This window comes from Zonotrichia albicollis, chromosome 38 (assembly GCF_047830755.1).
Source record: "Zonotrichia albicollis isolate bZonAlb1 chromosome 38, bZonAlb1.hap1, whole genome shotgun sequence".
Taxonomy (NCBI): domain Eukaryota; kingdom Metazoa; phylum Chordata; class Aves; order Passeriformes; family Passerellidae; genus Zonotrichia; species Zonotrichia albicollis.
This window is the reverse complement of record NC_133856.1, coordinates 765,368-792,896: the sequence shown is the minus strand read 5'-3', so window position 1 is coordinate 792,896 and position 27,529 is coordinate 765,368. Positions and strand designations below refer to the sequence as shown.

The following is a 27,529-nucleotide window of genomic DNA, read 5'->3' as shown; positions in this document are numbered from 1 at the left end:
AAATCCTTATGGGGCTGAGTGACCCCAATAAATCCCTGGGGCAGAGTGACCCCAATAAATCCATGGGGCAGAGTGACCCCAATAAATCCATAGGGCTGAGTGACCCCAATCAATCCCTATGGGGCCGAGTGACCCCAATAAATCCCTATGGGGCAGAGTGACCCCAATAACTCCCTGGGGCCGAGTGACCCCAATAAATCCCTATGGGGCTGAGTGACCCCAATAAATCCCTATGGGGCAGAGTGACCCCAATAACTCCCTGGGCCTGAGTGACCCCAATAAATCCATGGGGCAGAGTGACCCCAATAAATCCATAGGGCCGAGTGACCCCAATAAATCCCTATGGGGCAGAGTGACCCCAATAAATCCATGGGGCTGAGTGACCCCAATAAATCCATAGGGCTGAGTGACCCCAATAAATCCCTATGGGGCCGAGTGACCCCAATAAATCCATGGGGCCGAGTGACCCCAATAAATCCCTATGGGGCCGAGTGACCCCAATAAATCCATAGGGCAGAGTGACCCCAATAAATCCCTATGGGGCCGAGTGACCCCAATAAATCCATGGGGCCGAGTGACCCCAATAAATCCCTATGGGGCCGAGTGACCCCAATAAATCCATGGGGCAGAGTGACCCCAATAAATCCCTATGGGGCAGAGTGACCCCAATAAATCCATGGGGCAGAGTGACCCCAATAAATCCCTATGGGGCTGAGTGACCCCAATAACTCCCTGGGGCAGAGTGACCCCAATAAATCCATGGGGCTGAGTTGTCCCTATGGGGCAGAGTGACCCCAATAAATCCCTATGGGGCCGAGTGACCCCAATAAATCCATAGGGCAGAGTGACCCCAATAAATCCATGGGGCAGAGTGACCCCAATAAATCCCTATGGGGCAGAGTGACCCCAATAACTCCCTGGGGCCGAGTGACCCCAATAAATCCATGGAGCAGAGTGACCCCAATAAATCCCTATGGGGCAGAGTGACCCCAATAAATCCCTATAGGGCAGAGTGACCCCAATAAATCCATAGGGCCGAGTGACCCCAATAAATCCCTATGGGGCAGAGTGACCCCAATAAATCCCTATGGGGCAGAGTGACCCCAATAACTCCCTATGGGGCAGAGTGACCCCAATAAATCCATAGGGCTGAGTGACCCCAATAAACCCCTATGGGGCCGAGTGACCCCAATAAATCCCTATGGGGCAGAGTGACCCCAATAAATCCATAGGGCAGAGTGACCCCAATAACTCCCTATGGGGCCGAGTGACCCCAATAACTGCCCAGGCCAGATTCCCCAGGTTTTGGGGTGCCCCTCTCACCTGGAAGGGGATCACCAGGTTCACCTGCTCCCCCACCTTCCTCACGTACGTCTGCCGCAGGTGCCGGGGCAGCCGGATTTTGGGGCGCTCTGGGGGGGGTTGGACAATGTTTAGGGGGGGATTTATGGGGCAGAACCCCCAAATTTTGGGGTCCTCCCCGATTTTGGGGTCCCTGCTTACCCATCAATTCCCCCCCTAATTCCTTCAGGTTCTTCTCCCCTAAGTTTCAGCTCCGTTTTTGGGGTCCTTGCCCATTTTTGGGGTCCTTCACCATTTTTAGGGTCCCTCCTCATATTTAGCCTCTCTCCCCAATTTTAGGGTCACTCCCAATTTTTGGGGTCCCTCCCCAATTTTGGGTTCCCCCACTTCTGTTTTTGGGCTCCCCCCAAATTTCGGGGTCCCCCCTTTCCTTTATGGATCCCCCTTTGCCTTAAGGATTCCCCCCTGATTTTGGGGTCCCCACCTAATTTCGGGGCCCCCCCCCAATTTCCTGATTCCCCCCAATCCCTGCCTCCTCCCCCCCGATTTCGGGGTGCTCCTCCTAAATTTCGGGGTCCCCTCTTTTCCTTATGGATCCCCCTTTTTTGGATCCCCATAATTTCCCTTATGAATCCCCCCTAATTTCGGGATTTCCCCCCCGATTTTGGGATTTTTCCCCCCCATTTTCAGGGTCCCCTCAATTCCTGCCTACCCCCCAAATTTCGGGGTGCCCCCAAATTTCGGGGTGCCCCCAAATTTCAGCCCCCTTCCCCCGATTTCGGGACCCCCCCCTTTCCTTTATGGATCCCCCCTGATTTCGGGATTTCCCCCCCTGATTTTGGGGTCCCCCCCTTTTCCTTTAGGGATCCCCCGTTGCCTTAAGGATTCCCCCCCTGATTTTGGGGTCCCTCCTGATTTCGGGGTCTCCCCTTTCCTTTATGGATCCCCCCTCAATTTTGAGATTTTCCCCCATAATTTTGGGACTTCCCCCCCAATTTCTTTCTCCCCCAATCTCCTCCTCCCCCCCAAATTTCGGGGTGCTCCCTCCGATTCCGGGGTGCCCCTCTGACTTCGGTTCCCCCCAAATTTCGGGGTTCCCCCTTTCCTTTATGGATCCCTCTAAGTTCCCTTATGGATCCCCCCCGATTTTGGGATTTTCCCCCCATAATTTCGGGATTCCCCCCCAATTTCACGATTTCCCCCCCCCCAATTTCAACCTCCCCAAATTCCGGGGTGCTCCCCCCCGATTCCGGGGCGCCCCCCTGACTTCGGTTCCCCCCTAATTTTGGGGTCCCGTCTTTCCTTTATGGATCCCCCCCCTAATTTCAGGATTTCCCCCCCAGTTTCTTTCTCCCCCCAATCTCTGCCCCCCCCCAAATTTCGGGGTGCTCCCCCCCCCGATTCCGGGGCGCCCCCCTGACTTCGGTTCCCCCCTAATTTCGGGGTCCCCCCTTTCCTTTATGGATCCCCCTTTGCCTTAAGGATTCCCCCCTGATTTTGGGGTCCCCACCTAATTTCGGGGGCCCCCCCCAATTTCCTGATTCCCCCCAATCCCTGCCTCCCCCCCCCGATTTCGGGGTGCTCCCCCTAAATTTCGGGGTCCCCTCTTTTCCTTATGGATCCCCCTTTTTTGGATCCCCCTAATTTCCCTTATGAATCCCCCCTAATTTCGGGATTTCCCCCCCGATTTCGGGATTTTCTCCCCCAATTTCAGGGTCCCCTCAATTCCTGCCTACCCCCCAAATTTCGGGGGGGTCCCCCCAAATTTCGGGGTGCCCCCAAATTTCAGCCCCCTCCCCCCGATTTCGGGATCCCCCCCCTTTCCTTTATGGATCCCCCCTAATTTCGGGATTTCCCCCCTCTGATTTTGGGGTCCCCCCTTTCCTTTAGGGATCCCCCGTTGCCTTAAGAATTCCCCCCCTGATTTTGGGGTCCCTCCTGATTTCTGGGTCTCCCCTTTCCTTTATGGATCCCCCCTCAATTTTGAGATTTTCCCCCCTAATTTCGCAACTTCCCCCCAATTTCGGCCTCCCCCCCAATTCCTGGCTCCCCCCCCAAATTTCGGGGTGCTCCCCCCCGATTCCGGGGTGCCCCCCTGACTTCGGTTCCCCCCTAATTTTGGGGTCCCCCCTTTCCTTTATGGCTCCCTCGAAGTTCCCTTATGGATCCCCCCCGATTTTGGGATTTTCCCCCCATAATTTCAGGATTTCCCCCCCAATTTCACGATTTCCCCCCCCAATTTCAACCTCCCCAAATTTCGGGGTGCTCCCCCCGATTCCGGGGCGCCCCCCTGACTTCGGTTCCCCCCTAATTTCGGGGTCCCCCCTTTCCTTTATGGATCCCCCCTGATTTTGGGATTTTCCCCCCATAATTTCAGGATTTCCCCCCCAGTTTCTTTCTCCCCCCAATCTCCGCCCCCACCCCAAATTTCGGGGTGCTCTCCCCCGATTCCGGGGCGCCCCCCTGACTTCGGTTCCCCCCAAATTTCGGGGTCCCCCCTTTCCTTTATGGATCCCCCCCCCTAATTTCAGGATTTCCCCACCAATTTCTTTCTCCCCCCAATCTCTGCCTCCACCCCAAATTTCGGGGTGCTCCCCCCCGATTCCGGGGCGCCCCCCTGACTTCGGTTCCCCCCTAATTTCGGGGTCCCCTCTTTCCTTTATGGATCCCCCCCCTAATTTCGGGATTTCCCCCCATAATTTCAGGATTTCCCCCCCAATTTCTTTCTCCCCCCAATCTCCTCCTCCCCCCCAAATTTCGGGGTGCTCTCCCCGATTCCGGGGTGCCCCCCTGACTTCGGTTCCCCCCTAATTTCGGGGTCCCCCCTTTCCTTTATGGCTCCCTCGAAGTTCCCTTATGGATCCCCCCTGATTTTGGGATTTTCCCCCCATAATTTCGGGATTCCCCCCCAATTTCACGATTTCCCCCCCCCAATTTCAACCTCCCCAAATTTCGGGGTGCTCCCCCCTAATTCCGGGGTGCCCCCCTGATTTCGGTTCCCCCCTAATTTCGGGGTCCCCTCTTTCCTTTATGGATCCCCCCCCTAATTTCGGGATTTCCCCCCTAATTTCGGGACTTCCCCCCCAGTTTCTTTCTCCCCCCAATCTCCTCCTCCCCCCCAAATTTCGGGGTGCTCTCCCCGATTCCGGGGCGCCCCCGGACGCACCGACGATCTCGCGGATGGTGACGGGCTGGGCCATGGTGGCCGGGGGGCTGCGGCCCGCGATGTTGACGCCGACCACGCGGAACAGCAGCTTCTCCCCGGTGGGCAAACCGCGCACCGTGAGCCCGCAGCGCTCCACCAGCTCCGTGTTGGCGGGGGTCCAGTTGGTGTCTGGGGGAGAAATTGGGGTTATGGGGGGAGAAATTGGGGTTATGGGGTTGGGGAGGGGTTATGGGGTCGGGGGTATCAGATTTTGGGGTTATGGGCTTGGTGGGTTTTGGATTTTGGGGGGTTTATGGGGCTGGGGTCTCCACCAGCTCCGTGTTTGTGGGGGTCCAGTTGGTGTCTGGGGGGAGAAATTGGGGTTATGGGGTCGGGGGTATCGGATTTTGGGGGGTTTATGGGGCTGGGGTCTCCACCAGCTCCGTGTTCGCGGGTGTCCAGTTGGTGTCTGGGGGGAGAAATTGGGGTTATGGGGTCGGGGATTATCGGATTTTGGGGGTCGGGGACGGGGTTTTGGGGCTGGGGTCTCCACCAGCTCCGTGTTTGTGGGGGTCCAGGTCGTGTCTGGGGGGAGAAATTGGGGGGTTATGGGGTCGGGGGTAGCAGATTTTGGGGGGTTATGGGGCTGGGGAAGAGATTATGGGGTCGGAGGTGTTGGATTTTGGGGGGTTATGGGGTTGGGAAGGGGGCTGGAGGGCTCCGAATTTGGGGGGTTTTGGGGCTGGGGTCTCCACCAGCTCCGTGTTCACGGGGTCCAGTTGGTGTCTGGGGGGGAAAAAGGGAAATTTTTGGGGGGTTATGGGGTTAGGGGTTATCAGATTTTGGGGGTCGGGGATGGGGTTTTGGGAATGGGGTCTCCACCAGCTCCGTATTCGTGGGGGTCCCGTTGGTGTCTGGGGGAGAAATTGGGGTTAGGGGGTCGGGGGTAGCAGATTTTGGGGGGTTATGGGGCCGGGGAAGAGATTATGGGGTCGGGGTTATCGGATTTTGGGGGTTTATGGGGCTGGGGTCTCCACCAGCTCCGTGTTGGCGGGGGTCCCGTTGGTGTCTGGGGGGAGAAATTGGGGTTATGGGGTTGGGGAGGGGTTATGGGGTCGGAGGTATCAGATTTTGGGGGGTTATGGGGTTGGTGGGTTTTGGATTTTGGGGGGTTATGGGGTCGGGGAGGGGGTTATGGGGTCGGGGGTTATCGGATTTTGGGGGGTTATGGGGCTGGGTTCTCCACCAGCTCTGTATTCGTGGGGTCCAGGTGGTGTCTGGGGGGAAAAAGGGAAATTTGGGGGGCTATGGGGTGGGGGGTTATCAGATTTTGGGGTTATGGGGTCGGGGGTGCTGGATTTTGGGGGGTTATGGGGTTGGTGGGTATCAGATTTTGGGGGGTTATGGGGTCGGGGGTGCTGGATTTTGGGGGGTTATGGGGTTGGTGGGTATCAGATTTTGGGGGGTTATGGGGTTGGGGGTGTTGGATTTTGGGGGGTTATGGGGCTGGGGATGGGCTTATTTTGGGCTCCATCCCCAAGTTTTGGGGTCCCTCCCTATTTTGGGATCTCCCCTGAAGTTTTGGGGTCCCCCCCGAAGTTTCGGGGTGCCCCACTCACCCCCTTCCCTCCCCCCTCTATGCCCCCCAAATTTCATCGATTCCCACAAACTTTTCGGGGTTGCTCCAAATTTCAGGGATTCCCACCAAGTTTTGGGATCTCCCCCAATTTCAGGGATCTCCCCCAAAGTTCTGGGATTCCACCCCAAAATTTTGGGGTCCTCCCGAAGTTTTGGGGTCCCCCCAAATAATTTTGGGGTGCCCCCCTCCCCTCACCAATCCACCACTCCACCCTCAATTCCCTCCCAAATTTCATCCCACAAACTTCGAGTTGCTCCAAATTTCAGGGATTCCCCCAAATTTTTGGGATCTACCCCGAAGTTCTGGGATTCCACCCCAAATTTTTGGGGTACCCCCGAATTTCGAGGTGCCCCTCGCGGCACAAACTCCACCAGGTATCCCTCAATGTCCCCCAAATTTCGTCGATTCCCACAAAACTTCAAGTTGCTCCAAAGTTTTGAGATCTCCCCCGAATTTTTTTCGTGATCTCACCCCAAACTTTTGGGATCTCCCCCGAGGTTTTGGGGTGCCCCCCGAATTTTGGGGTACCCCAAATTTTGGGGTGCCCCCCTCCCCTCACCAATCCACCACTCCACCCTCAATTCCCTCCCAAATTTCATCGATTCCCACCAAGTTTTGGGATCTCCCCCAATTTCAGGGATCTCCCCCCAAGTTTCGTGATTTCGCTCCAAATTTTTGGGATCTCCCCCGAGGTTTTGGGGTGCCCCCCGAGGTTTTGGGGGTCCCCCCGAGTTTCGGGGTGCCCCACTCATCCCCTCCCCTCATCATTCCACCAGGTACCACTCGATGCCCCCCAAATTTCATCGATTCCCACAAACTTTTGGGATCTCCCCCGAAGTTTTGGGGTGCCCCCGGAGGTTTTGGGGTCCCCCAAATTTTGGGGTGCCCCCCTCCCCTCACCAATCCACCACTCCACCCTCAGTTCCCTCCCAAATTTCATTGATTCCCACCAAGTTTTGGGATCTCCCCCAATTTCAGGGATCTGCCCCGAAGTTCTGGGATTCCACCCCAAAATTTTGGGGTCCTCCCGAAGTTTTGGGGTCCCCCCAAATTTTTGGGGGTATCCCCGAATTTCGGGGTGCCCCACTCATCCCCTCCCCTCATCATTCCACCAGGTACCACTCGATGCCCCCCAAATTTCATCGATTCCCACAAACTTCTGGGATCTCCCCCGAAGTTTTGTGATCTCGCCCCAAACTTTTGGGATCTCCCCCGAAGTTTTGGGGTGCCCCCGAAGTTTTGGGGTCCCCCAAATTTTGGGGTGCCCCCCTCCCCTCACCAATCCACCACTCCACCCTCAATTCCCTCCCAAATTTCATCCATTCCCACCAAGTTTTGGGATCTCCCCCAATTTCAGGGATCTCCCCCGAAGTTCTGGGATTCCACCCCAAATTTTTGGGGTCCTCCCGAAGTTCTGGGATTCCACCCCAAATTTTTGGGGGTCCCCCGAGTTTCGGGGTGCCCCACTCATCCCCTCCCCTCATCATTCCACCAGGTACCACTCGATGCTCCCCAAATTTCATCGATTCCCACAAACTTTTGGGATCTCCCCCGAAGTTTCGTGATCTCGCCCCAAACTTTTGGGATCTCCCCCGAAGTTTTGGGGGTCCCCCCGAGGTTTTGGGGTGCCCCCGGAGGTTTTGGGGGTCTCCCCGAGTTTCGGGGTGCGCACTCATCCCCTCCTCTCACCAATCCACCACTCCACCCTCAATTCCCTCCCAAATTTCATCGATTCCCACAAAGTTTTGGGATCTCCCCCAATTTCAGGGATCTCCCCCGAAGTTTCGTGATCTCGCCCCAAATTTTGGGATCTCCCCCGAGGTTTTGGGGTGCCCCCCGAGGTTTTGGGGGTCCCCCCGAATTTTGGGGTGCCCCACTCATCCCCTCCCCTCATCATTCCACCAGGTACCACTCGATGCCCCCCAAATTTCATCGATTCCCACAGAATTTTGGGATCTCCCCCGAACTTCCGTGATCTCGCCCCAAACTTTTGGGATCTCCCCCGAAGTTTTGGGGTGCCCCCGAGTTTCGGGGTGTCCCACTCATCCCCTCCCCTCACCAATCCACCACTCCACCCTCAATTCCCTCCCAAATTTCATTGATTCCCACCAAGTTTTGGGATCTCCCCCAATTTCAGGGATCTCCCCCCAAGTTTCGTGATTTCGCCCCAAACTTTTGGGATCTCCCCCGAGGTTTTGGGATCTCCCCCGAGGTTTTGGGGTGCCCCCCGAGGTTTTGGGGGTGCCCCCGGAGGTTTTGGGGTGCCCCCCGAGGTTTTGGGGTGCCCCCGAGTTTCGGGGCGCGCACTCACCCCCCTCTCGGCACCACTCCACCAGGTAGCCGTCGATGCCGCCGGCCCCCAGGCGCTCGGGCGGGCGCCACTTGAGCGTGGCCGTGGTGTCGGTGACGTCCTCCAGCGTCAGGTGAGTGGGCTCGCTGGTGGGGGCTGTGGGGAACCCCGAAACCAGCACAAATCACCCCAAAAGTCAGCACAAAAATCAGCCCAAAATCAGGGCAAAAATCAGCACAAAATCAGCCCCAAATCAGACAAAAAGCAGCCCAAAAATCACCCCAGAATCGCCTCAAAATCACGTGAAAACCACCCCAAAATCAGCCTAAAATCACACCAAGATCACCCCAAAAATACCCCCAAAATCAGCCCAAAAATACCCCAAAAATCACCCCAAAAATTAGCACAAGATCAGTCCAAAAATTAGCACAAAATCAGCACAAAAATCAGCACAGAATCAGCCAAAAAAATCAGCACAAAATCAGCCCCAAATCAGACAAAAAGCAGCCCAAAAATCGCCTCAAAATCACATGAAAACCACCCCAAAATCAGCCTAAAATCACACCAAAATCACCCCAAAAATACCCCCAAAATCACCCCAAATCACCCCAAAAATTAGCACAAAATCAGTCCAAAAATTAGCACAGAATCAGCTCAAAATCAGACAAAAAGTAGCCCAGAATCAGCCCAAAAATCACCCCAGAATCGCCTCAAAATCATATGAAAACCACCCCAAAATCAGCCTAAAATCACACCAAAATCACCCCAAAAATACCCCCAAAATCACCCCAAATCACCCCAAAAATTAGCACAGAATCAGCACAAAAATCAGCACAAAAATCAGCCCAGAATCAGCCAAAAAAATCAGCACAAAATCAGCCCCAAATCAGACAAAAAGCAGCCCAAAAATCACCTCAAAATCACATGAAAACCACCCTAAAGTCAGCCTAAAATCACACCAAAAACACACCAAAAATACCCCCAAAATCACGCCAAAAATTAGCACAAAATCAGTCCAAAAATTAACACAGAATCAGCTCAAAATCAGACAAAAAGTAGCCTAGAATCAGCCCAAAACTCAGCCCAAAAATCACCCCAGAATCGCCTCAAAATCATATGAAAACCACCCCAAAATCAGCCTAAAATCACACCAAGATCACCCCAAAAATACCCCCAAAATCAGCCAAAAATCAGACAAAAAGTAGCCCAGAATCAGCCCAAAACTCAGCCCAAAAATCACCCCAGAATCGCCTCAAAATCACATGAAAACCACCCTAAAATCAGCCTAAAATCACACCAAAATCACCCCAAATCACCCCAAAAATTAGCACAGAATCAGCACAAAAATCAGCCCAGAGTCAGCCAAAAAAATCAGCACAAAATCAGCCCCAAATCAGACAAAAAGCAGCCCAAAAATCACCCCAGAATCGCCTCAAAATCATATGAAAACCACCCCAAAATCAGCCTAAAATCACCCCAAAAATACCCCAAAAATCACCACAAATCACCCCAAAAATTAGCACAAAATCAGCCCAGAATCAGCCAAAAAAATCAGCACAAAATCAGCCCCAAATCAGATAAAAAGCAGCCCAAAAGTCACCCCAGAATGGCCTCAAAATCACATGAAAACCACCCAAAAATCACACTAAAATCATCACAAAAATCATCCCAAAAATACCCCCAAAATCACCCCAAAAATTAGCACAAAATCAGCACAAAATCAGCACAAAAACCAGCCCAGAATCAGCCAAAAAATCAGCACAAAATCAGCCCCAAATCAGACAAAAAGCAGCCCAAAAATCGCCTCAAAATCACATGAAAACCACCCCAAAATCAGCCTAAAATCACACCAAAATCACCCCAAATCACCCCAAAAATTAGCACAAAATCAGCACAAAAATCAGCCCAGAATCAGCCAAAAAAAATCAGCACAAAATCAGCCCCAAATCAGACAAAAAGCAGCCCAAAAATCACCCCAGAATCGCCTCAAAATCACATGAAAACCACCCCAAAATCAGCCTAAAATCACACCAAAATCACCCCAAAAATACCCCCAAAATCAGCCCAAAAATTAGCACAAAATCAGCACAAAATCAGCACAAAAACCAGCCCAGAATCAGCCAAAAAATCAGCACAAAATCAGCCCCAAATCAGACAAAAAGCAGCCCCAAAATCACCCCAGAATCGCCTCAAAATCACATTAAAACCACCCCAAAATCAGCCTAAAATCACACCCAAATCACCCCAAAAATACCCCCAAAATCACCCCAAATCACCCCAAAAATTAGCACAGAATCAGCACAAAAATCAGCACAAAAATCAGCCCAGAATCAGCCAAAAAATAGCACAAAATCAGCTCAAAATCAGACAAAAAGCTGCCCAAAAATCGCCTCAAAATCACATGAAAACCACCCCAAAATCAGCCTAAAATCACCCCAAAAATCATCACAAAATCAGCACAAAATCAGCGCTGAAACCACCAAAAAACAGCTCAAAATCAGTCCCAAAATCAGCCCAAAAATAAGTCCAAAATCACCCAAAAATCAGCCCTAAATACCCCCAAAATCAGCCCAAAATGAGCCCAAAAATTATCACAAATCAGCACAAAATCACCACAAAATCAGCTCAAAATCAGCCCAAAATACCCCAAAAATCAGCGCAAAATCAGCCCAAAATCAGCCCAAAATACCCCAAAAATCTCCCCCAAATCCCCTCCAGGAACCCCCAAATCCTCCTGGGAGCCCCCAGACCCAATCCAGGACCCCCAAATCCCCCTCAAATCCTCTCCAGGACCCCCTAAAATGCCTCAAATCCCCCCAAATCTCATCCAGGACCCCCAAAACCCCTCTGGGAGCCCCCAGACCCAATCCAGGACCCCCAAATCCCCTCCAGAACCCCCCAAATCCTCCTGGGAGCCCCCAGACCCAATCCAGGACCCCCAAATCTTCCTCAAATCCCCTCAAGGACCCCCTAAAATGCCTCAAATCTCTCCCAAATCCCCCTCAAATCCCCCCAAATCTCATCCAGGACCCCCCCAAATCTACCTGGGACACCCCCAGACCCAATCCAGGACCCCCAAATCCCCCTCAAATCCCCTCTAGGACCCCCCAAATCTCCCCCAAATCCCCTCCAGGACCCCCCAAATCCCCCTGGGAGCCCCCAGACCCAATCCAGGACCCCCAAATCCCCCTCAGATCCCCTCCAGAACCCCCCAAATCCCCTCCAAACTCACCCAAATCCTGCTGAAATCTCCCCTCAAATCCCCTCCAGGACCCCCTTAAACGCCCCAAATTTTGCCCAAATCCCCCCAAATTTTGCCCAAACCCCCCCGAGACCCCCACCCACCGATGGGCATGAAGGGGGGGGTGTTGAGGCTGGGGGCCGAGACCCCGATGGCGTTGACGGCGAAGACCCTCATAGAGCGCCCCCAGACCCCTCTGGGACCCCCCAAATCCTCCCCAAATCCTCTCTAGGAACCCCCAAATCCTCCTGGGAGCCCCCAGACCCAATCCAGGACCCCTCAAATCCCATCTAGGACCCTCCAAATTCTCCCCAAAATCCCCTCAAGGACCCCCTAAAATGCCTCAAATCTCACCCAAATCTCCCTCAAATCTCATCCAGGACCCCCAAAACCCCTCTGGGAGCCCCCAGACCCAATCCAGGACCCCTCAAATCCCCCTGAAACACCCCCAGACCCAATCCCAGAGCCCCAAATCCTCCTCAAATCCCCTCCAAGACCCCCTAAAATGCCTCAAATCTCACCCAAATCCCCCTCAAATCCCCCCAAATCTCATCCAGGACCCCCAAAACCCCTCTGGGAGCCCCCAGACCCAATCCAGGACCCCTCAAATCCCCCTCAAATCCCCTCCAGGACCCCCCAAATCCCCCTGGCAGCCCCCAGACCCAATCCAGGACCCCCAAATCCCCCTCAAATCCCCTCCAGAACCCCCCAAATCCCCCTGGGACACCCCCAGACCCAATCCAGGACCCCCAAATCCCCTCCAAACTCACCCAAATCCGGTTGAAATCTCCCCTCAAATCCCCTCCAGGACCCCCTAAAACGCCCCAAATTTTGCCCAAACCCCCCCAAATTTTGCCCAAACCCCGCTGAGACCCCCACCCACCGATGGGCATGAAGGGGGGGGTGTTGAGGCTGGGGGCCGAGACCCCGATGGCGTTGACGGCGAAGACCCTCATCTCGTAGAGCGCCCCCAGACCCCTCTGGGACCCCCCAAATCCTCCCCAAATCCTCTCTAGGAACCCCCAAATCCTCCTGGGAGCCCCCAGACCCAATCCAGGACCCCCAAATGCCCCTGAAACACCCCCAGACCCAATCCAGGACCCCTCAAATCCCATCTGGGACCCTCCAAATTCTCCCCAAAATCCCCTCAAGGACCCCCTAAAATGCCTCAAATCTCACCCAAATCCCCCCAAAAGCTCATCCAGGACCCCCCCAAATCCCCCTGGGACACCCCCAGACCCAATCCAGGACCCCCAAATCCCCCTGAAACACCCCCAGACCCAATCCCAGACCCCCAAATCTTCCTCAAATCCCCTCCAAGACCCCCTAAAATGCCTCAAATCTCACCCAAATCCCCCTCAAATCCCCCCAAATCTCATCCAGGACCCCCCCAAATCTACCTGAGACACCCCCAGACCCAATCCAGGACCCCCAAATCCCCCTCAAATCCCCTCCAGGACAACCCCAAATCCTCCTGGGAGCCCCCAGACCCAATCCAGGACCCCCAAATCCCCCTGAGACACCCCCAGACCCAATCCAGGACCCCCAAATCCCCCCCAAATCCCCTCCAGGACCCCCCAAATCCCCCTGAGACACCCCCAGACCCAATCCAGGACCCCCAAATCCCCCTCAAATCCCCTCCAGGAACCCCCAAATCCTCCTGGGAGCCCCCAGACCCAATCCAGGACCCCCAAATGCCCCTGAAACACCCCCAGACCCAATCCAGGACCCCTCAAATCCCATCTGGGACCCTCCAAATTCTCCCACAAATCCCCTCAAGGACCCCCTAAAATGCCTCAAATCTCACCCAAATCTCCCTCAATCTCATCCAGGACCCCCAAAACCCCTCTGGGAGCCCCCAGACCCAATCCAGGACCCCCAAATGCCCCTGAAACACCCCCAGACCCAATCCCAGACCCCCAAATCTTCCTCAAATCCCCTCCAAGACCCCCTAAAATGCCTCAAATCTCACCCAAATCTCCCTCAAATCCCCCCAAAAGCTCATCCAGGACCCCCCCAAATCTACCTGAGACACCCCCAGACCCAATCCAGGACCCCCAAATCCCCCTCAAATCCCCTCCAGGAACCCCCAAATCCTCCTGGGAGCCCCCAGACCCAATCCAGGACCCCTCAAATCCCATCTGGGACCCTCCAAGTTCTCCCCCAAATCCCCTCCAAGACCCCCTAAAATGCCTCAAATCTCACCCAAATCTCCCTCAATCTCATCCAGGACCCCCAAAACCCCTCTGGGAGCCCCCAGACCCAATCCAGGACCCCCAAATCCCCCTCAAATCCCCCTCAAATCCCCTCCAGGACCCCCCAAATCCCTGTGGGAGCCCCCAGACCCAATCCAGGACCCCCAAATCTTCCTCAAATCCCCTCCAGGACCCCCCAAATCCCCCTGGTAGCCCCCAGACCCAATCCAGGACCCCCAAATCCTCCTCAGATCCCCTCCAGGACCCCCCAAATCCTCCTGGGAGCCCCCAGACCCAATCCAGGACCCCCAAATCCCCCTCAAATCCCCTCTAGGAACCCCCAAATCCCCTCCAAACTCAGCCAAATCCTGCTGAAATCTCCCCCCAAATCCCCTCCAGGACCCCCAAAACCCCTCCGGGAGCCCCCAGACCCAATTCAGGACCCCTCAAATCCCATCTAGGACCCTCCAAATTCTCCCCCAAATCCCCTCCAAGACCCCCTAAAATGCCTCAAATCTCACCCAAATCCCCCTCAAATCCCCCCCAAATCTCATCCAGGACCCCCAAAACCCCTCTGGGAGCCCCCAGACCCAATCCAGGACCCCCAAATCCCCCTCAGATCCCCTCCAGGACCCCCCAAATCCCCTCCAAACTCACCCAAATCCTGCTGAAATCTCCCCTCAAATCCCCTCCAGGACCCCCTAAAACGCCCCAAATTTTGCCCAAATCCCCCCAAATTTTGCCCAAACCCCGCTGAGACCCCCACCCACCGATGGGCATGAAGGGGGGGGTGTTGAGGCTGGGGGCCGAGACCCCGATGGCGTTGACGGCGAAGACCCTCATCTCGTAGAGCGCCCCCAGACCCCTCTGGGACCCCCCAAATCCTCCCCAAATCCTCCTGGGAGCCCCCAGACCCAATCCAGGACCCCCAAATGCCCCTGAAACACCCCCAGACCCAATTCAGGACCCCTCAAATCCCATCTGGGACCCTCCAAATTCTCCCTCAAATCCCCTCAAGGACCCCCTAAAATGCCTCAAATCTCACCCAAATCCCCCTCAAATCCCCCCAAAAGTTCATCCAGGACCCCCCCAAATCTACCTGAGACACCCCCAGACCCAATCCAGGACCCCCAAATCCCCCTCAAATCCCCTCCAGAACCCCCCAAATCCCCGTGGGAGCCCCCAGACCCAATCCAGGACCCCCAAATCCCCCTCAGATCCCCTCTAGGACCCCCCAAATCCCCTCCAAACTCACCCAAATCCTGCTGAAATCTCCCCTCAAATCCCCTCCAGGACCCCCTAAAACGCCCCAAATTTTGCCCAAACCCCCCCAAATTTTGCCCAAACCCCCCCGGGACCCCCACCCACCGATGGGCATGAAGGGGGGGGTGTTGAGGCTGGGGGCCGAGACCCCGATGGTGTTGATGGCGAAGACCCTCATCTCGTAGAGCGCCCCCAGACCCAATCCAGGACCCCCAAATCCTCCCCAAATCCTCCTGGGAGCCCCCAGACCCAATCCAGGACCCCCAAATCCCCCTGAAACACCCCCAGACCCAATCCAGGACCCCTCAAATCCCATCTGGGACCCTCCAAATTCTCCCCCAAATCCCCTCCAGGACCCCCTAAAATGCCTCAAATCTCACCCAAATCCCCCTCAAATCCCCCCAAAAGCTCATCCAGGACCCCCCCAAATCTACCTGAGACACCCCCAGACCCAATCCAGGACCCCCAAATCCCCTCCAGGACCCCCAAAACCCCTCTGGGAGCCCCCAGACGCAATCCAGGACCCCTCAAATCCCATCTGGGACCCTCCAAATTCTCCCCCAAATCCCCTCAAGGACCCCCTAAAATGCCTCAAATCTCACCCAAATCCCCCTCAATCTCATCCAGGCCCCCCAAAACCCCTCTGGGAGCCCCCAGACCCAATCCAGGACCCCCAAATCCCCCTGAAACACCCCCAGACCCAATCCCAGACCCCCAAATCTTCCTCAAATCCCCTCCAGGACCCCCTAAAATGCCTCAAATCTCACCCAAATCCCCCTCAAATCCCCCCAAAAGTTCATCCAGGACCCCCCCAAATCTACCTGGGACACCCCCAGACCCAATCCAGGACCCCCAAATCCCCTCCAGAACCCCCCAAATCCTCCTGGGAGCCCCCAGACCCAATCCAGGACCCCCAAATCTTCCTCAAATCCCCTCCAAGACCCCCTAAAATGCCTCAAATCTCACCCAAATCCCCCTCAAATCCCCCCAGATCTCATCCAGGACCCCCAAAACCCCTCTGGGAGCCCCCAGACCCAATCCAGGACCCCCAAATCCCCTTGAAACACCCCCAGACCCAATCCCAGACCCCCAAATCTTCCTCAAATCCCCTCAAGGACCCCCTAAAATGCCTCAAATCTCTCCCAAATCTCCCTCAAATCCCCCCCAAATCTCATCCAGGACCCCCCCAAATCTACCTGGGACACCCCCAGACCCAATCCAGGACCCCCAAATCCCCCTCAAATCCCCTCCAGGTCCCCCCAAATCCCCGTGGGAGCCCCCAGACCCAATCCAGGACCCCCAAATCCCCCTCAGATCCCCTCTAGGACCCCCCAAATCCCCTCCAAACTCACCCAAATCCTGCTGAAATCTCCCCTCAAATCCCCTCCAGGACCCCCTAAAACGCCCCAAATTTTGCCCAAATCCCCCCAAATTTTGCCCAAATCCCCCTGAGACCCCCACCCACCGATGGGCATGAAGGGGGGGGTGTTGAGGCTGGGGGCCGAGACCCCGATGGTGTTGACGGCGAAGACCCTCATCTCGTAGAGCGCCCCCAGACCCCTCTGGGACCCCCCAAATCCTCCCCAAATCCTCTCTAGGAACCCCCAAATCCTCCTGGGAGCCCCCAGACCCAATCCAGGAGCCCCAAATCCTCCCCAAATCCTCCTGGGAGCCCCCAGACCCAATCCAGGACCCCCAAATCCTCCCCAAATCCTCCTGGGAGCCCCCAGACCCAATCCAGGACCACCAAATGCCCCTGAAACACCCCCAGACCCAATCCAGGACCCCTCAAATCCCATCTAGGACCCTCCAAGTTCTCCCCAAAATCCCCTCAAGGACCCCCTAAAATGCCTCAAATCTCACCCAAATCTCCCTCAAATCTCATCCAGGACCCCCAAAACCCCTCTGGGAGCCCCCAGACCCAATCCAGGACCCCCAAATCCCCCTGAAACACCCCCAGACCCAATCCAGGACCCCCAAATCCCCCTCAAATCCCCTCCAAGACCCCCTAAAATGCCTCAAATCTCTCCCAAATCTCCCTCAAATCCCCCCAAATCTCATCCAGGACCCCCAAAACCCCTCTGGGAGCCCCCAGACCCAATTCAGGACCCCCAAATCCCCCTCAGATCCCCTCCAGGACCCCCCAAATCCCCCTGGCAGCCCCCAGACCCAATTCAGGACCCCCAAATCCTCCTCAGATCCCCTCTAGGACCCCCCAAATCCCCTCCAAACTCACCCAAATCCTGCTGAAATCTCCCCTCAAATCCCCTCCAGGACCCCCTAAAACGCCCCAAATTTTGCCCAAATCCCCCCAAATTTTGCCCAAACCCCCCCAGGACCCCCACCCACCGATGGGCATGAAGGGGGGGGTGTTGAGGCTGGGGGCCGAGACCCCGATGGCGTTGACGGCGAAGACCCTCATCTCGTAGAGCGCCCCCAGACCCCTCTGGGACCCCCCAAATCCTCCCCAAATCCCCTCCAGGAACCCCCAAATCCTCCTGGGAGCCCCCAGACCCAATCCAGGACCCCCAAATCCCCCTGAAACACCCCCAGACCCAATCCAGGACCCCTCAAATCCCATCTGGGACCCTCCAAGTTCTCCCCCAAATCCCCTCCAAGACCCCCTAAAATGCCTCAAATCTCACCCAAATCTCCCTCAATCTCATCCAGGACCCCCAAAACCCCTCTGGGAGCCCCCAGACCCAATCCAGGACCCCCAAATCCCCCTCAAATCCCCTCCAGGAACCCCCAAATCTACCTGGGAGCCCCCAGACCCAATCCAGGACCCTGAAATTCTCCTCAGATCCCCTCTAGGACCCCCCAAATCCCCTCCAAACTCACCCAAATCCTGCTGAAATCTCCCCTCAAATCCCCTCCAGGACCCCCTAAAACGCCCCAAATTTTGCCCAAACCCCCCCAAATTTTGCCCCAACCCCCCCGAGACCCCCACCCACCGATGGGCATGAAGGGGGGGGTGTTGAGGCTGGGGGCCGAGACCCCGATGGCGTTGACGGCGAAGACCCTCATCTCGTAGAGCACGCCCTCGATCATGCGCGTGGACTCGAAGGTGAGCGCGGGCAGCACCTCGAAATTGAGCTTCATCCAGCGGTGGGAGCCCTTCTTCTTCCTCTCCACCAGGTAACCTGGGACAGGTAAGGGACAGGTGAGGGACAGAAATTGAGCTTCATCCAGCGGTGGGAGCCCTTCTTCTTCCTCTCCACCAGGTAACCTGGGACAGGTGAGACAGGTGAGGGACAGGTGAGATATCCATCAATGGGAGCCCTAAATCCCCTTCATCCAGCGGTGGGAGCCCTTCTTCTTCCTCTCCACCAGGTAACCTGGGACAGGTGAGACAGGTGAGGGACAGGTGAGATATCCATCAATGGGAGCCCTAAATCCCCTTCATCCAGCGATGGGAGCCCTTCTTCTTCCTCTCCACCAGGTAACCTAAACAGGTGAGGGACAGGTGAGACACAGGTGAGGGACAGGTGACAAAGGTGAGACAGGTGAGACACAGGAGCCCTAAATCCCCTTCATCCACCAGTGTGAGCCCTTCTTCTTCCTCTCCACCAGGTAACCTAAACAGGTGAGACACAGGTGAGACACAGGTGAGATATCCATCAATGGGAGCCCTAAATCCCCTTCATCCATTGATGGGAGCCCTTCTTCTTCCTCTCCACCAGGTAACCTGGGACAGGTGAGGGACAGGTGTGTGAGGGACAGAGGTGAGGGACAGGTGAGACACCGGTGAGGGACAGGTGAGACACAGGTGAGACACAGGTGAGACACAGGTGAGGGACAGGTGAGACAAAGGTGAGACAGGTAAAGGACAGAAATTGAGCTTCATCCATCGATGGGATCCTTTTTCTTCTTCCTCTCCACCAGGTAACCTAAACAGGTGAGACAGGTGAGGGACAGGTGAGACAGGTGAGACACAGGAGCCCTAAATCCCCTTCATCCATTGATGGGAGCCCTTCTTCTTCCTCTCCACCAGGTAACCTGGGACAGGTGAGACAGGTGAGGGACAGGTGAGACCCAGGTGAGACACAGGTGAGACACAGGTGAGACACAGGTGAGATATCCATCAATGGGAGCCCTAAATCCCCTTCATCCACCGGTGGGAGCCCTTCTTCTTCCTCTCCACCAGGTAACCTGCACAGGTGAGACACAGGTGAGACACAGGTGAGACACAGGTGAGACACAGGTGAGATATCCATCAATGGGAGCCCTAAATCCCCTTCATCCACCGATGGGAACCCTTGTTCTTCCTCTCCACCAGGTAACCTGGGACAGGTGAGACACAGGTGAGACAGGTGAGGGACAGGTGAGGGACAGGTGAGACAGGTGAGACAGGTGAGATATCCATCAATGGGAGCCCTAAATTCCCTTCATCCACCGATGGGAACCCTTGTTCTTCCTCTCCACCAGGTAACCTGGGACAGGTAAGGGACAGGTGAGGGACAGGTGAGGGACAGGTGAGGACACACGGACAGATGCACACAGGTGTGGGGATGAGGAGGGGACACCCAGGTGCCCATCCAGGTGCCAGGTGTGGGACAGGTGAAGGACAGGTGAGACACAGGTGAGGACAGATGACAACAGATGAGGGACAGGTGTGTGCGGGGACAGGTGTGTCAGGTGAGGGACAGGTAGGACAGGTGTGAAGGACACACAGAGCCCACACAGGTGTGGGGAAGGGTAGGGGACACCCAGGTGCCCATCCAGGTGCCAGGTGTGGGACAGGTGAGGACAGGTGAGACACAGGTGAGGACAGATGACAACAGATGAGGGACAGGTGTGTATGGGGACAGGTGTGACAGGTAAGGGACAGGTAAAGGACAGGTAAGGGACAGGTGAGGACAGGTGAGGACAGGTGTGAAGGACACACAGAGCCCACACAGGTGTGGGGAAGGGTAGGGGACACCAGGTGCCCATCCAGATGCCAGGTGCGCCCCCAGGTGTGCCCCCAGGTGCCCCCCAGGTGCCCCCAGGTGTGCCCCCCCAGGTGCCCCCCAGGTGTGTCTCTCAGGTGTGTCTCTCAGGTGTGCCCCCCCAGGTGCCCACCCAGGTGTGTTCAGGTGTGTCTCTCACCTGTGACCGGCTGCCCGCCGTCGAACTTGGGCGGCTCCCAGACCAGCACGGCCCAGTCCTCGCCCACCTGGGTGACGCGAACGGCCTCGGGCGGGTCAGGGACATCTGCGGGGACAGGTGAGGTTACCTGTGTGCCCAGGTGTGTCCAGGTGTGCCCAGGTGTGCCCAGGTGAGGTTACCTGTGTGCCCAGGTGTGCCCAGGTGTGTGCCCAGGTGCGTCCCCAGGTGTGCCAGGTGTGTCCAGGTGTACCCAGGTGTGCCCAGGTGCATCCCCAGGTGTGCCCAAGTGTGCCCAGGTGTATCCTCATTGTTTCCAGGTGTGCCCAGGTGTCCCCAGGTGCATCCCCATTGTCCCCAGGTGCCTCCAGGTGCCCCCAGGTGTATCTCAGGTGTATCTCAGGTGTCCCCAGGTGCCCCCAGGTGTGCCCAGGTGCCCCCAGGTGTGTCCCCAGGTGTGTCCCCATTGTTCCCAGGTGTATCTCAGGTGTCCCCAGGTGCCCCCAGGTGTCCCCAGGTGTATCTCAGGTGCCCCCAGGTGTATCTCAGGTGTATTCCCATTGTTCCCAGGTGTCCCCAGGTGTATCCCAGGTGTCCCCAGGTGTCCCCAGGTGCCCCCAGGTGTCCCCAGGTGTATCTCAGGTGTCCCCAGGTGCCCCCAGGTGTATCCCAGGTGTCCCCAGGTGTATCTCAGGTGTCCCCAGTGCCCTCAGGTGCCCCCAGCTGTCCCCAGGTGTATCTCAGGTGTGCCCAGGTGTATCTCAGGTGCCCCCAGGTGTCCCCAGGTGTATCTCAGGTGTATTCCCATTGTTCCCAGGTGTCCCCAGGTGTATCTCAGGTGCCCCCAGGTGTATCTCAGGTGTCCCCAGGTGCCCCCAGGTGCCCCCAGGTGCCCCCAGGTGTGTCTCAGGTGTCCCCAGGTGCCCCCAGGTGCCCCCAGGTGCCCCCAGGTGCCCCCAGGTGTATCTCAGGTGTCCCCAGGTGCCCCCAGGTGCCCCCAGGTGTATCTCAGGTGTGCCCAGGTGCCCCCAGGTGTCCCCAGGTGCCCCCAGGTGCCCCCAGGTGTATCTCAGGTGTCCCCAGGTGTATCCCAGGTGCCCCCAGGTGCCCCCAGGTGCCCCCAGGTGCCCCCAGGTGTATCTCAGGTGTCCCCAGGTGTCCCCAGGTGTGCCCAGGTGTATCCCAGGTGTCCCCAGGTGTATCCCAGGTGCCCCCAGGTGTCCCCAGGTGTATCCCAGGTGCCCCCAGGTGTATCCCAGGTGTCCCCAGGTGTATCTCAGGTGTATCCCAGGTGTGCCCAGGTGTCCCCAGGTGCCCCCAGGTGTTCCCAGGTGCCCCCAGGTGTGCCCAGGTGTCCCCAGGTGCCCCTAGGTGTATCTCAGGTGCCCCCAGGTGTATCTCAGGTGTATCTCAGGTGTATCCCAGGTGTCCCCAGGTGCCCCCAGGTGTGTCCCAGGTGTCCCCAGGTGTATCTCAGGTGTCCCCAGGTGTGTTCCTCACCCACGACGCGGATGTTGATGGCGGCCGTGTCCTCGCCGGCCGGGTTGGTCACCCGGATCTCGTAGCGCCCCTCGTCGGCGCGCTCGGCGCTCTCGATGACGAAACTGCTCAGCTCGTGCTTGTCCTCGAGCCGGACACGGCCCTCCTTGGCCGAGAACTCCTGCACAGGTGGGACAGGTGAGATAGACAGGTGAGATGGACAGGTGAGACAGGTGAGAGACAGGTGTGGGACAGGTGTGGGACAGGTGAGACAGGAACTGCTCAGCTCGTGCTTGTCCTCGAGCCGGACACGCCCCTCCTTGGCTGAGAACTCCTGCACAGGTGGGACAGGTGAATGACACAGACAGGTGAGATGGACAGGGGAGATAGGTGAGACAGGTGAGATGGACAGGTGAGACACAGACAGGTGAGACACAGACAGGTGAGATGGAAATGTATGGGACAGGTGAGATAGACAGGTGAGACAGGTGAGGGACAGGTGTGGGACAGGTGTGGGACAGGTGAGACAGGAGCTGCTCAGCTCGTGCTTGTCCTCGAGCCAGACACGCCCCTCCTTGGCTGAGAACTCCTGCACGTGAGACAGGTGAGACACAGACAGGTGAGACAGGTGTGAGACAGGTGAGATGGAAATGTATGGGACAGGTGTGGGACAGGTGGGGACACAGGGACAGGTGTGGGACAGGAACTGCTCAGCTCGTGCTTGTCCTCGAGCCGGACACGCCCTCCTTGGCCAAGAACTCCTGCACAGGTGGGACAGGTGAGACACAGGTGAGATGGACAGGTGAGACACAGACACGTGAGATGGAAATGTATGGGACAGGTGTGGGACAGGTGAGACACGTGAGGGACAGGTGTGGGACAGGTGTGGGACAGGTGAGACAGGAACTGCTCAGCTCGTGCTTGTCCTTGAGACAGACACGGCCCTCCTTGGCCAAGAACTCCTGCACAGGTGGGACAGGTGAGACACAGACAGGTGAGATGGAAATACATGGGACAGGTGAGATAGACAGGTGAGACAGGTGAGAGACAGGTGTGGGACAGGTGTGGGACAGGTGAGACAGGAACTGCTCAGCTCGTGCTTGTCCTCGAGCCAGACACGGCCCTCCTTGGCCAAGAACTCCTGCACAGGTGGGACAGGTGAGACACAGACAGGTGAGATGGAAATGTAATGTATGGGACAGGTGTGGGACAGGTGTGGGACAGGTGGGGACACAGGGACAGGTGTGGGACAGGAGGAGCTGCTCAGCTCGGGCTTGTCCTTGAGCCGGACACGCCCCTCCTTGGCCGAGAACTCCTGCAGGTGGGACAGGTGAGACACAGGTGAGATGGAAATGTGTGGGACAGGTGTGGGACAGGTGAGATGGAAATGAAATGTATGGGACAGGTGAGGGACAGGTGTGAGACAGGAACTGCTCAGCTCGTGCTTGTCCTTGAGACAGACACGGCCCTCCTTGGCCGAGAACTCCTGCAGGTGGGACAGGTGAGACACAGGTGAGATGGAAATGTGTGGGACAGGTGTGGGACAGGTGAGATGGAAATGAAATGTATGGGACAGGTGAGGGACAGGTGTGAGACAGGTGTGAGACAGGAACTGCTCAGCTCGTGCTTGTCCTTGAGACAGACACGCCCTCCTTGGCCGAGAACTCCTGCAGGTGAGACAGGTGGGACACAGACAAGTGAGATGGAAATGTATGGGACAGGTGTGGGACAGGTGTGGGACAGGAACTGCTCAGCTCGTGCTTGTCCTCGAGCCGGACACGCCCTCCTTGGCTGAGAACTCCTGCACAGGTGACACTCAGGTGACACTCAGGTGACACTCAGGTGACACAGGTGTCACAGGTGCCCTCACCTGCCCGTCCTTGGTCCAGGTGACCGTGGGCAGGGGCTCCCCCGAGATGGGCACAGTGACGCACACAGGTGTGACAGTGACACACTCAGGTGTGACAGTGGCACACAGGTGACACACAGGTAACTCCAATGACACACACAGGTGACACTCAGGTGACACAGGTGTCACAGGTGCCCTCACCTGCCCGTCCTTGGTCCAGGTGACCGTGGGCAGGGGGTCCCCCCGAGATGGGCACAGTGACACAGGTGTGACAGTGACACACAGGTGACACACAGGTGACTCCAATGACACACAGGTGACACACAGGTGACCCCAGTGACACAGAGCTGTTATAGGTGACACACAGGTGACACCCAGGTGTTCTCACCTGCCCGTCCTTGGTCCAGGTGACCGTGGGCAGGGGTTCCCCCGAGATGGGCACAGTGACACACACAATGACACACAGGTGACTCCAATGACACTCAGGTGACACAGGTGACACTCAGGTGACACAGGTGACACTCAGGTGCCCTCACCTGCCCGTCCTTGGTCCAGGTGACCGTGGGCAGGGGTTCACAGGTGACACATTGACACACACAGGTAACTCCAATGACACAGAGCTGTTATAGGTGACACAGGTGACACTCAGGTGTCACAGGTGTTCTCACCTGCCCGTCCTTGGTCCAGGTGACCGTGGGCAGGGGCTCCCCCGAGATGGGCACGTCCAGGCGCAGTTTGTTTCCCGCCACCACCACCAAGGTGTTCTCCGTGTCCTTGCCCGAGCAGTCCAGGTGGATCTTGGGGGGCTCTGGGGGGACAGGGTGGCAATGACACCTCAGGTGTGACCAGGTGTGACCAGGTGTGCCAAGGTGTCCCCACAGGTGTGACCAGGTGTGCCAAGGTGTCCCCTCAGGTGTCCTCTGTCCCCTCAGGTGTGACCAGGTGTGACCAGGTGTCCCCTCAGGTGTCCTCTGTATCCCCCAGGTGCCCCTGAAGGTGTCCCCTGTCCCTGTCAGGTGTTTTCTCAGGTGTCCCCTGTCCCCACAGGTGTCCCCTGTCCCCACAGGTGTCACCTGACCCTGCCAGGTGTCCCTACAGGTGTCCCCTGTCCCCACAGGTGTCACCTCAGGTGTCCTCTGTATCCTTCAGGTGTCCCCACAGGGGTGCCCAGGTGTCTTCCCCTTTGTCCTCTGTCCCCACAGGTGTCCCCTACAGGTGTGTCCTGTCACCCCAGGTGTCCTCTCCCACCCCAGGTGTCCCCTGTCCCCACAGGTGCTCCCCCAGGTGTCCTCTGTCCTCCCCACGTGTCCCCACAGGTGTGTCCTGTCACTCCAAGTGTCCCCTCCCACCCCAGGTGTCCTCTGTCCTTTCCAGGTATCCCCAGCTGTGCCCAGGTGTCCCCTCAGGTGCGCCCTGTCCCCACAGGTGTCCCCAGGTGTGTCCTCTGTCCCCCCAGGTGCCCCCCGTGTCCTCTCAAGTGTCTCCTCAGGTGTCTTCTGTCCCCACAGGTGTCACCTGACCCTGCCAGGTGTCCCCACAGGTGTCACCTCAGGTGTCCTCTGTATCCTTCAGGTGTCCCCATAGGGGTGCCCAGGTGTCTTCCCCTTTGTCCTCTGTCCCCACAGGTGTCCCCACAGGTGTCCCCTGTCCCCACAGGTGTGTCCTGTCCCCCCAGGTGTCCCCTCCCACTCCAGGTGTCCCCTGTCCTTCCCAGGTGTCCCCCCAGGTGTCCTCTCTCCTCCCCACATGTCCCCACAGGTGTCCCCTGTCCCCCCAAGTGTCCCCACCCCAGGTGTCCCCACAGGTGTGTCATGTCCCCACAGGTGTCCCCTCCCACCCCAGGTGTCCTCTGTCCTTCCCAGGTGTCCCCCCAGGTGTCCTCTGTCCTCACTACATGTCCCCACAGGTGTCCCCTGTCCCTCCAGGTGTTCTCTGTCCTCCCCACATGTCCCCACAGGTGTCCTCTGTCCTTCCCAGGTGTCCCCTACAGGTGTGTCCTGTCCCCAGAGGTGTCCCTTCAGGTGTCCCCTCCCACCCCAGGTGTCCCCTGTCCTTCCCAGGTGTCCCCACCAGGTGTCCCCAGGCGTGTCCAGGCATCCCCCCCATTGTCCTCTGTCCCCACAGGTGTCCCCTACAGGTGTGTCCTGTCACCCCAGGTGTCCCCTGTCCCACCCCAGGTGTCCCCAGGTGTCCTCTGTCCCTCCAGGTGTCCTCTGTCGTCCCCATGTGTCCCCACAGGTGCCCCCACAGGTGTTCCCCCAGGTGTCCTCTGTATTCCCCACGTGTCCCCACAGGTGTCCCCTGTCCCGCCAGGTGTTCTCTGTCCTTCCCAGGTGTCCCCAGGTGTCCTTCCAGGTGTCCTCTGTCCTCCCCAGGTGTCCCCACAGGTGTTCCCCCAGGTGTCCCCTGTCCTTCCCAGGTGTCCCCTCAGGTGTCCCCTGTCCCTCCAGGTGTTCTCTGTCCTCCCCACATGTCCCCACAGGTGTCCCCACAGGTGTCCTCTGTCCTTCCCAGGTATCCCCTACAGGTGTGTCCTATCCCCAGAGGTGTCCCTTCAGGTGTCCCCTGTCCTTCCCAGGTGTCCCCAATGTCCTCAGGTGTCCCCAGGTGTCCCCACAGGTGTGTCCTCTGTATCCCTCAGGTGTCCCCAGGTGTCCCCTGTCCCGCCAGGTGTTCTCTGTCCTTCCCAGGTGTCCCCAGGTGTCCTTCCAGGTGTCCTCTGTCCTCCCCAGGTGTCCCCACAGGTGTTCCCCCAGGTGTCCTCTGTATTTCACAGGTGTCCCCACAGGTGTCCCCTGTCCCCACAGGTGTTCTCTGTCCTTCCCAGGTGTCCCCAATGTCCCCAGGTGTCCCCACAGGTGTCCTCTGTCCCCACAGGTGTCCCCTCGGGTGTCCTCTGTCCCCACCAGGTATCCCAAGGTGTCCCCTGTCCCCCCAGGTGTCTCCACAGGTGTGCCCAGGTGTCCTCCAGGTGTCCCCTCAGTTGTCCCCTGTCCCCCCAGGTGTCCTCTGTCCCCACCAGGTGTCCCCTACAGGTGTGTCCTGTCCCCTCAGGTGTCCCCTGTCCCCTCAGGTGTCCTCTCAGGTGTGTCCTGTCTCCCCTCAGGTGTGTCCTGTCCCTGCAAGTGTCCCCTCAGGTGTCTCCTGTCCTTCCCAGGTGTCCCCTCAGGTGTCCCCTGTCCCCACAGGTGTCCCCTGTCCCCACAGGTCTCCCCTCAGGTGTGTCCTGTCCCTGCAAGTGTCCCCTCAGGTGTCTCCTGTCCTTCCCAGGTGTCACCCCAGTTGTCCCTTGTCCCCACAGGTGTCCCTTCAGTTGTCCCCTGTCCTTCCCAGGTGTCCCCTCAGGTGTCCCCTGTCCCTCCAGATGTCCCCTCCCACCCCAGGTGTCCCCAGGTGTCCTTCCAGGTGTCCCCTGTCCCCTCAGGTGTCCCCAGGTGTCCCCCCCATCCTCACCTTGTTTGGGCACGTACTCCACCTTGATCTCTGTGAGGGGGGGGGGAGAGAGAGGTGGGGTCAGTGACGTCATCAACCCCCAAAACCACACCCAGTGACGTCATCACAGAATTGTCACCAGTGACGTCATTGTCCCCAAGTACCCCCCAAATGCCCCCATTTTCCCCCCAAAATTTCCCCAAACACTTCTGAATTTTCCTAAATCCCCCCAAAACGCCCCCAAAACGCCCCCAAAACGCCCCCAAACGCCCCCAAATTTCCCCTCCCAAATTTCTCCAAATGCTCCCTCCCAGTGCCCCAAATCCCCTCCCAAATTTCCCCAAACTTCTCCAAACACCCCCAAAATTCCCCCCAAATTCCCCCAAATTTCCCCCAGTTTTCCCCAAATTTTCCCCAAATCCCCCCAAATTCCCCCAAATCCCCCCAAATTTCCCTGAATTCCCCCCAAATTTCCCCAGTCGCTCCCAGTTCCCCCCAGTTCCTCCCAGAGCCCCCCAAGTGCCCCCAAATTTCCCCCAAATCCCCCCAATTTTCCTGCAATTTTCCCCAAATTTCCTGAAATCCCCCCAGATTTTCCCGAATTTC

General features: G+C 57.3%; 1 protein-coding gene and 2 long non-coding RNA genes across 3 annotated transcripts in view; 1 reads left to right on the top strand and 2 right to left on the bottom strand.

The window, feature by feature from the left end:
• Nucleotides 1-27,529, bottom strand: part of MYBPC2 (myosin binding protein C2) — a 98,079-nt gene that overhangs the window by 26,278 nt on the left and 44,272 nt on the right. The window contains exons 17-24 of the mRNA XM_074531647.1: nucleotides 26,945-26,974; nucleotides 24,160-24,299; nucleotides 21,664-21,823; nucleotides 20,167-20,271; nucleotides 18,030-18,218; nucleotides 8,398-8,532; nucleotides 4,469-4,636; nucleotides 1,324-1,412 (exon numbers count right to left, since the gene is read on the bottom strand). Of these exons, the coding sequence (XP_074387748.1) occupies nucleotides 1,324-1,412; nucleotides 4,469-4,636; nucleotides 8,398-8,532; nucleotides 18,030-18,218; nucleotides 20,167-20,271; nucleotides 21,664-21,823; nucleotides 24,160-24,299; nucleotides 26,945-26,974 (1,016 nt within the window). The remainder of the gene's footprint in view (nucleotides 1-1,323; nucleotides 1,413-4,468; nucleotides 4,637-8,397; nucleotides 8,533-18,029; nucleotides 18,219-20,166; nucleotides 20,272-21,663; nucleotides 21,824-24,159; nucleotides 24,300-26,944; nucleotides 26,975-27,529) is intronic.
• LOC141726746 (uncharacterized) lies at nucleotides 18,679-19,246 on the top strand. The gene is made up of 3 exons (XR_012577768.1): nucleotides 18,679-18,811; nucleotides 19,003-19,092; nucleotides 19,148-19,246. It is a non-coding gene; the product is annotated as an uncharacterized LOC141726746 (long non-coding RNA).
• Nucleotides 22,347-23,566, bottom strand: LOC141726745 (uncharacterized). The gene is made up of 3 exons (XR_012577767.1): nucleotides 23,513-23,566; nucleotides 23,291-23,309; nucleotides 22,347-22,385 (listed from the first exon to the last, which is right to left on the bottom strand). It is a non-coding gene; the product is annotated as an uncharacterized LOC141726745 (long non-coding RNA).